Source organism: Talpa europaea (genome assembly GCF_964194135.1).
Source record: "Talpa europaea genome assembly, chromosome: 7".
In the NCBI taxonomy this organism is placed as follows: Eukaryota; Metazoa; Chordata; class Mammalia; order Eulipotyphla; family Talpidae; genus Talpa; species Talpa europaea.
The window spans coordinates 491,544-500,795 of NC_140074.1; the positions used below are offsets into that span (position 1 = coordinate 491,544).

At 75.5% G+C, this 9,252-nt stretch overlaps 1 protein-coding gene across 2 annotated transcripts; it reads right to left on the bottom strand.

Annotated features, from left to right (window-relative positions):
* Positions 1-254: 254 nt before the first annotated feature.
* Positions 255-6,795, bottom strand: LHX3 (LIM homeobox 3; the record flags this gene model as incomplete). Of its 2 annotated transcripts, none has more annotated exons than XM_084236089.1 (6): positions 255-673; positions 1,225-1,396; positions 1,484-1,635; positions 2,208-2,410; positions 2,884-3,055; positions 6,527-6,795. In XM_084236089.1, the coding sequence occupies 6 exons, from the start codon at positions 6,612-6,614 to the stop codon at positions 255-257; spliced, it is 1,206 nt and encodes a 401-aa protein (XP_084092215.1). The 2 variants fall into 2 exon arrangements, with proteins under 2 accessions (XP_084092215.1, XP_084092214.1); XM_084236088.1 differs by lacking the exon at positions 6,527-6,795 and adding an exon at positions 4,867-4,960.
* Positions 6,796-9,252: the final 2,457 nt, after the last annotated feature.

Genomic DNA, 9,252 nt, shown 5'->3' on the forward strand with positions numbered 1-9,252 from the left:
TGCGGACGGGCAGCAGCCTCAGCGACCGGCCCGTGAGAGGAGAGATCTGCTCACGGAACACAAGACACGGCTGCGGGCAGCCAGCGGGCCGCGTCCAGGAGCCCCGGCCCGGCCGCCCCTCTGTCCCGGGAGGGCTCGGGCGCCCGCACCCGCCGAGGTCCGGGGCTCCGGGAGCACGAGAGGCGCTCAGGCCTCGGCCCGGACGGCGCTGCTGCTGCCCAGACCCGCGCGGGCGCCGTGGGAGCCGGGCCTGGTCAGAACTGAGCGTGGTCCACGTCGTCCAGCCAGGAGGCGGGGCTGGCGGGGAAGTCGGGGTAGCCCCCGCTGCTGCCCGTGGACAGGTCGGAGCTGGGCCCGTTCCCTGCCAGCACCCGCATGGGCGGGGGCCCGCCCGGGGCCCCCGTGGGCACAAGGCCCAAGCCAGGGTCGGGGTACACCAGGCTGGAGAGGAGCGGCTGGGGCCCGGGGAGGCTCTGCAGGGCAGCTGGGGAGGGGGGCACACCATAGGGGCTGCTGGGGCGCAGCTCCCGGCACTGCTCCGGCGCAGCCAGGCCTCCGTGCTCCAGGGGGAAGCTGCCGGGGACGCCCGCGGGCCGGCCCAAGCCTGGGGCGGGCTCCCCCAGGCTGCCGTAGAGGGCGCCGGCAGGGCCCATGTCCGCCATGGTGGGCTCATCTGCAATGGAAGCAGAGGGCAGTGCCCGGCGCCATCGTCCTCCGCCCCGCCCCTCAGCCCTCCTCCTGCGGGGGTGGGGGGGACACAAGGCCTGTGCCCGAGAAACAGCTGCCCCAGCCGCCCCCCACCGCGCCGGCGCCCGGGCGGGAGCAGGACCACGAACGGGCCGGCAGGGCACAGGGTCCAGGGTGATCCCCGAGGCGGCCGGGGGGTCAACCCCGTTCCTGCAGCTGGGAGTAGCCCCTGTCAGCCCCCCTCTCTGAGGAGGGCATGAGGTTTGGGGGTGCGGGAGCTCCTGGTGCCTGAGAGTGAGAAGATCGGGACCGGAGAGGAGTGGACCCCTTTTATGGCTTATGCCAAACCTGCGCTCTCGCCTGGCAATCAGGGGGGGCTGGAACCGGGGAGGTCTAGACCCCCGCCGTCTGGCCACGCGGTGGCGGGAGGACCTGCGCGGCAGGCGCGGCCGGCGGGGCTCGGGCGGGCGGGCGGGCGGGCGGGCAGGCCGGGATTGGGGGCCCGACGCGCTCCCGCGGCGGCGGCCGGCGCCTTACCGGGGAAGGAGACCTCGGCGTCGCTGTCCTGCGCCTCCTCCTGGGCGCCGTCCTTGTCGGCCTTGGGGCCGCCGCGCGCGCGCTTCACGCCGCGGAAGTACTGGCCCCAGCGCTGGCGGCCCGCGTCCTTCTTCAGCCGCTTCTCCTTGGCGCGCCGGTTCTGGAACCACACCTGGGGCGCGGCGTGAGTCGGGCCCCGCCCGGCCCGGCCCCCGGCCCCCGGCCCCCGCCCCCCGCCCGCGCCGCGGCGCCCGCTGACCTGCACGACGCGCATGTCCAGGCCGGTCTCCGACGACAGCTGCTCGCGCACGTGGCGCGCGGGCTTGGGCGACGTGTTGTAGGCGCTCTTCAGCGTCTCCAGCTGCTTGGCCGTGATGGTCGTGCGCGGCCGCTTGGCGGTGGCCTCGGCCTCTGCGCGGGGGAGGGGAGGCTGGGCCGCGCCGCCGGCTCCCCGCCCGGCCCGGGCGCCCCACCCGCTGGCCCGCGGCTCCGAGGCGGGGGGGGGGGGGGGGGGGGGCTCGCGGGACGCAGAGGGGGCGCCCGGCCTGGGCGGGCGGGAGGGGATGGGGGGCGCCTCTGGGCAGCCTTTGCGTGCCCCGAAACCCTCGCGCCCAGGTCGGGGCGCAGGCCCCACGGACAACAGTCCCCTCCAAGGGCTCCCTCTTTGTTCCAAGGGTGCGAGTAGCGCCAGGTCGCGCGGTCCAGGATTTGGGGGGGACGTCAGGGCGGGGGCGTCATCCACAAGAGCCCACCGGCTCCCGCTCCCGAGGAAGAGGGCGCGAGACCCCACCGGCCCGCCCTCCGCAGCGGGGTGCGCGCCGCGGGTCGGGGGTGGCCTGGCGGGAAGGCGCCGGGCGGCGGGCGGGAGAGTGCTGGGGCGGCCGCGTCCCTCCGCGCCCGCCCGTCCCGCGGGAGCCCCATTTCTGGGACTGGAGCGGGGCGCGCGCTGCCAGAGCAGCCCGAGGCCGCGCGCTCCCACTGACCTCGCTGCTTGGCGGTCTCGTAGTCCGCCTTGCACACCAGCCTGCTGTCCTCCATGAGGTAGAACTCGTCGCCCGTGGCCAGCTGCCTCTTGCACACGACGCAGGCGAAGCAGTGCAGGTGGTACACGAAGTCCTGGGCGCGGCGCACCACCTGCGTGGGCGGGATGCCCAGCTGGCACGCGGCGCACTTGGTCCCGAAGCGCCTGCGGGACGCACAGGGCGCGGCTCAGCGCTGCTCCTTCGCCCGGAGCGGGTCGGCGAGCGCCGGGCAGGGCGCCGCGCAGGCGGCCGCGGAGGGAGGAGCCGCCCCAGCCCGGCGGGAGAACCGCGCGCCTGTCACCACCGGGGACCCCGGGGCCCTGGGAAGCCACGCCCGGCTCCTGCGCGGTCCGACGGTCCCGCGGACCCCAGAGGCCGATGCGCAGGAGGCCTGGCGCCCGCCATTGAGGACAAACCAGCGCCGCCGAAGTTAGGCGGAGGAAGCGCGTGGGTTTCTACCCCCGCGGGGGCATCTGTTTAAAGACCCTCCTGGGATTTACAGAGCAAATAACCATTAAAGATGGGCTGGGGTGTGGCCGCCCCTGCTCCCCTCGAGGGGTGCCCCGGCCTGACCCGGGGCGCGGGAGCCCGCCGCAGGGGAGGGAGGGCGGGGAGATGGGGTTCCCGCCGCGCTCACTTGAAGAAGTCCTCCGTGCAGTAGACGCTCTCCCCGCGGCTGAAGCAGCGCTCCGCCAGGGGCGTGTGGCAGTCGCTGCACTTGAGGCACTTGCTGTGCCAGTGGCGGTCCAGGGCCTTGAGGATGAAGCGGTCCAGGATGTGCTGGTCGCAGCCGGCGCAAAGTGGGGTCTCTGCGAGCGGGCGGGAGCACCGCAGTCACCCCAGGGCACCCCAGAACCTGGGCAGGGGCCCCTTCCTTGCAGCCCTCTTTCTCAGCAGCTGGCTCCCCATGCATCACCCGCTCTCCAGCCCAGTCCACCCTAAATTTCAGGAAAACCCACAGTTTAGACATGCGCCCAAGGCGGGAGGCGCCAGGCATGGGTCCCCGCGGAAGGGTGCGCTGAGCCCAGCGGCTCCCTCTGAGCTGGGCTGGGAAGCCAGTCCCGAGAGCACCAGGGTCCTGGCGTGCGCGGGATGGGGGCACGCGGCTCCCAAGATCCGCAGGGCCCGGAGGCCCCAGAACGTGCAGCGCCCAGCCTCACGCCCTGCCTGCAGGCGGCCAAGGCGCACGAGCCCCCGGAGGCCAAGGGCTGCTCGTGAGTAACCGGGGCACGGGGCCGTGGTCCTCAGGTGGGTGCCCGGCACACAGTGGGGCCCTCGCCCCCCCAGCTCTCCAACAATGGGGTCCCCTCGCTGGGGCGGCAGGCCTCGGAGGGCCGGCTGGGAAGCCTGGAGCCGCGACGGTGTGCGGGCCAGGACTCGCGGGCAGTTCAGAGAACTCCCGAAGCGGGAGAAGCCAGCAGGGCAGGAGCCGGGGCCTCCGCAGACACCGCACCCCTCGCAGCGCTCGCCTGGCGGCCCAGGCCCCTCGCGTCCCGGGCCGGCCCGCAGCGGGGCTCAGGGAAGGACCTCCCTTCCCCGGGGCCAGCCCTGCCTCCCGCAGCCCCGGGAGACCCGAGGGACTCTCACCCGCATCGGACAAAACCGCGGGCGGCGTGCGGGCTCTGGGGACCCGCCGCGAGCCCCGGGACGCCGCCGCAGCCCGCCCGGGGGGCGCGAGGACACCCGCCCGCAGCGGGGGGCTGGACAGGTCCGTCTGCACCACGCGGATTCAGCACCGCGGCCCGGACAGCGCCCCGGCAGGGGCGCCCGAACCCCGCGTCGGGCCAACGCCGCTCCCGCCGCGCCCCGCGCGCCCCCCGCGCCCCCCGGCGCCGCGGCCTTACGCTGCATGGCGGCTCCAGCCCCGGCGGGGTATCCGCGCGCAGCGCCCGCCGGCCCCGCTGTCCGGCCCCGCCGTCCGGCCCCGCGAGCTGTCCTCCCTCCGCGCCGCCTCCGCCCTCCGCCCCTTCCCGGCCGCGCGGCCAACGCCTCCCAGCAGCCGCGGGGAAATAAATACATAAGTCGGGGCGGATGGGACCCCACAAGCTGCCCCTTCCCCTTCCCCACGCTCTGTCCCTCCCCCTGCCCTCCCGGCGGCCCCTGACGCCATCCCCGTGGGGAGGCGCGCGCGGCCGCGGAGAGCGCCCCGTCCCGGGCGCCGGAGCGCGGCCCGACCTCCAGGAGCCGGGGCCGGGCCCGGTGGGGCTCCCTGCGGGGCGTGCGCAGGCCGGGCCGCGCGGCCAGGGCAGCAGGCGCGTGCCGAGCCGGAGGCCAGAGCCGGGCGGTGGGCGGAGGACCCGCTCCCGCCGCCCCCGGGCAGGGTCTCCTCCCCGAAGGTGCGCGGCCCCCTGGGACGCCCGCCGGGGGCCCCGGGCGCAGGGCTGTGCCGGGCGGGGAGCGGCCTCCGACGCTGGCGGGACCCGAGCGCTCCCCGGCCCGAGCGCTGCGCCACGACCCGCGCCGGACCGCACGCGCCGCGCCAACTGGCCGCCAACTGGCCGCGGGGCCGGACGAGCCGGGGCCGCGGGACGAGCTTCGCCGCGGGGTGGCCGGGACGGGGGACGGGAGCACCCGGGGCCGCGGGGACCCGCCCTCCCCGGGCCGCGCGGCCGGCACCCACCTCGGCGCAGGTCCTCCCTCCGCGCGAGCAGGGCCAGCAGCAGGTCGCCACCTGCCGGCTCCCGGGCGGGGCCCAGCTCCGCGCGCGCCTCCATGGGTCCCGCCGGGGCGGCCGCGGCGCTCGGCCCCGAACTTTCCCAGGGCCCGGTGAGGCCACCCGCGGTGGCCCCGGGTCGCGTCCGAGCGCCGCGGTGGAGCTGGGCGCCGCGCCGCCCGCCTCCCGGGGCCCCAGCTCGGCCGGCGCGCGGAGGGCGGAGCGGCGGGGGGCGGGGCGCGGCGCGGGGCGGGGCGGGGCCGGGGGTCGCCGGGCGCCCGGGCAGCAGCCGCCGACTCCGCGCGCCCCGGCGCTGGCGCCCTCGGTGCCCCGACGTGGTCGGCAGCGCCGGGCTCGGAGGCGGGACCGGCCGGGAGGGCCCGGTCCGGGCTGCCGCCGGCGCTTGCCCGTCCCGCAGCCGAGGCCCGGGCGCGGCGTCGTGGGGGCGGGGAAGAGGCCGGGGAGGGAGCGGGCCCCGCCGCGCCCGGGCTCCGACGGGGGCAGGGGCTGGGAGGCTGCGCGTGCGGGGCTGTCCGCCTCCGCGAGGAGCCCCAGGGAGGGCGGCGAGGGCCCCAGACCAGGGCAGACCCGGCTCCCGCCGGCTGCGGGGCCTGCGCTTGCGACCGGAGCCCCGGGGGGCGGGTGCCGGCGAGGTGGGCGATTCCTGGGAGGGACACCCGTGTCCTCAGCCGGACCCGGACCCGCCGCCCGGACTCCAGGCGGCGGCTGAGAGCCGGGGCGCCCGGGGACGCGGCCTCAGGTCCCTCCGCCCAGCGTGGCGGCAGCCCCGCCGCCTGCTCTCCCGCGGTCTGGGGGAGCAGCGGCGGCGCGGGCCTCCAGCGCGCAGAGACCTCCCGGCTGCCGGCGGCTGCTTCGCCTGCCCGGAGGACACAGCGCCGGCCGCTCAGGACGCAGCCCCTTGGTGGCGGGGCGGGCCGGGGCAGGGGCCCTGGCGGCAAGCAGGAGCCCCCAGAAGTGCGGGGGGAGCCAGCAGGGCTGCCGTGCCGGCCTCTGCTCCGCGCAAAGTGACTCGGGTCAGGCCCCGCCGGCCGGCGGGAGAAGCGCAGCCCCGCGGCTTCCCGCAAAGGTCTCCGCGCGGTGCCGGCGCCGCGCCCTCCTCGCACGCAGACTTCCTACCCCAGGGCGGCGGGGACGCCGAGTGGGCGCCGGGGGCAGCTGCTGCCGGGCTCCCCGCGGGCCTCGGCGGCCTGCGCGGGAGGGAAGGGGCGGCGGCGGGCGTGCCTGCTGCACTGCCAACAATGCCTCCATTATTTCCCAACGTCCGCGGCCATCGGATGGCCCTTGGGAAGGGCGGGTGGGGCGGGAACCCGCCTCCAAGGTGGCCGGTGGGGGCGGCCAGGGCTGAGGGGTGTGTCTGGAGGCCCCCCGAGGAGGGAGGGCCGGGCCGCACCGCGGCAGGGGGCCCAGGCCTCCCCTCGCCCCTGAACTCTGGAATCCGAGAGACTTGCCGCCCCCTCCCCGCCCCCGGGCGCGGCCTCAGCCGCTGCACTTGCGCCCTGTCTGCCCCCCAGGGCACCCCGCTGGCCCCTGGGCTCCTCCTGCCCCGGCCTCCTCTCCCCTCGGCGGTCTCCTGCCGGCTGCGGTGGCCACGCACCAGGACTCTTACCCCGAGTCCCGCCAAAGGTGCACAGGGCCGCGGCCACGGGGCCCCGGGGCCCATCTCGGTCGCGCTCAAGCTCCGTTTCCAGCAGCATCGCCGCGCGGGGCCGGGGCCGGGGCTGGCCCTGGAGGCCGGCCTGGGCCCCGCTGGCCTGGACCCCGCTGGCCTGGACCCCGCTGGCCTGGGCCCCGCTGGCCTGGACCCCGCTGGCCTGGACCCTGGTGGTCTGGACCCCGGGGGCCCGGCCGCGGTCCTTCCGCTCCCGGGGGGCTCCCGGCGCCTGGTCCGGCGGGCGCCGCGCTGCGCGCTGTCCGCGGTGCTGAAGGAGGCGCGGGGCGCCCACCTCGCCCACTGCCGCCGCCCCCAGCCCGCCGCGCGCGCTCTGCACCTCCCCGGCACCTCGCAACCGTCCCCCATCCCGCCCCGCCCCGCCCCGCCCCCCATCCCCGCGGAGGGCGGAGGAAGCGCGGTGGAGGCTCCACCCTGATCTCCGGAGCCCTGAGGCGTGGGGTTCGCAGCAAGCGGGCGCTGGTCCTCTGAACAGCAGCACCCAGGTGCCCTGGCGGGGACCCGCGTCCCTTGGCCTCCAGCTCGGCCTCCGCGGAGGCCACCAACTATCACCGCAGCCTGAGGCCCTGCCCGCTTCCCACCTCCCTGCGCCCGGCACGCAACTTCCCCCGTCTCAGGTGCCCCTGCCCCGGCAGCACCCCTAAGGGCCTCGAGAGCTAGACAGTGGGCGACAGAGCTAGACGGTGGGCAGTGCCACCTCACATGCGGCCTGGGGGGTGTCCCTGCCCCCGGCGGTGCCTGTCGGCCTCTGCAGCGCCGGCTGGGGGGGCCACGGGAACCCTGGCCGCCAGGCTCCCGCCCAAGTCACATGGGCGGCTACGGGAGAGCCCCCCAACAATGTGGGGGGCAGAAGAAATCAAGTAAGTTCAGAATCTGAGACGACAAGGTGTCAGGCAAAGCCCGGGGAACGCTGGGGACAAAAGCTGGGGTGTCCGTGCCTGGGGCAGCGGAGCAGCGTGGGCCGGGCCCGGTAGGGCCTTCGTCAGAGGCCGCCACGGCCACTCGGGGCCCACGCGCAGGCGCGGGCGGCGGCAGCAGCTCAGCCCAGGGTCATCCATAGTTGGGTTCCCGCTCCCGCCCAGCTGGCCCGCTGGCTGTCTCCCGACTCCGCTTCTCCTCGGGAGATCTAGAATTTCAGGGTCAAGTCCACAGAACGCGCCAGGGAAGGGCGCGCTGACGCCCGCGGGCCAGCCGGGGAGACGAGCTCAGGGTTCCAAAAGATCAGCTCTTTTCCCAAACGTCGGATTTCTTTATTTTTAAAATGTGCAATTATAGTTCACTTACATACAAAATGTCCCGGTTTCTGGCAAGTAAGAAATTTCACATTTACATGTCAGCTTCTTTTTAATCAAATTTCTCCCGTTAAAAATAAATAAACATTTAAATTACCAAACTATTCTATTCCTCGGTCTCGACACCTCTTGAAACACAGCTCCAGGAAGCAGAGCCGACACCAGCCGGCCCCGCGCGCCCCGCCCGCACCCCGCTACTGGGGGCCCCGGCCCGGGAACGCCGCAGCGTCCCACAGCGGCCGACCCCACCCGCACCACCACGCGCCAGCCGCCCCGACGCGGCACCACCCCCACCCCGCGCGGAGGAGAAAGGCCCCGAGAGCCCGAGCTGCGGGGACAGAGCCGCGGGCTCTTCCGGCTGGAGGAACGCGGTGTCTTCAGCAACCCAGGCCCGCAACGAGCCGTGAGGACGAGCTCGTGCTCTTGTTTCTACAACACGAGCTTCTGGGCATTGAAAAGGCCCGGTAAGGGGACACTCCAGCAGCAGAAACGCAGGCCCCAGCGCCCCCCAGCCCGGCCTCCCCAGACCTGGCTGCCCGCCCAGCCCCTCACCCTCCGGCCACTGAAGGGTGGCGGCGGCTGGCGGCCGTTCAAGGGGCCGACGGGGGCCCCTCCCGGCGGCAGCAGGAACACGACGGGGCCTGCGAGCGCGACACGCGGCCCCCGCAGCCAGCCACTCGCGCGTGAAAGTGGAGCGGGAAGCACGCCCGACAGCCGCCACAGCCACACGCCGTGCCCATGGACACACGGGCACATGCACACGGACACACACGCTGCCACACACACAGGCATACGCGCGCCCCGGGGCTGGTGCGGCTGGAGGCCACAGAGGGGCTCCGTGTGAACGCGCCAGGCGGGGTTCGTCTGCCTCGTCAGAGGCGAGTCTAGCCCTGGAGCTGGAAGGGAGCACGCAGTGACCGCACCAGGTGTCCACCTCACACTGCTCCCGGGCCCGGCGCTGCCCACGGGGTGCACACCCACCCACCTACCAGAGCCCGGAGGACGGCGCCAGGACGGGTACCCTGCCCCCAGACCGACCAACAAACAAAGGCACGAAGCAGCCCAGTCCGAGCCAGGCCCCCGAGGGGGCAGCGTCCAGGCCATGGAGGCGCCGCGATGGGGGAGGCCTGGCCGTTTGGCGGACGCCCCCCTAGCTCAGACCCGCGGGAGCGGCAGGGGGCCCGCTGGGAAGGGCACCACGAGTGGCCGGAACGCGGCGTGTGGCGTGCCGGGTGTTTAGGGCAGACGAGCGTTTGCAGAGGAGGACGTGGAAGTAGCAGGTGCCGTGGGGTGGGGGCAGCCTGAGGCCGCGAAGGTCGGCTCTGGTCACAGCGGCGAGCGGGGCCTGGCTAGGCGCCGGGGCCAGGGGAG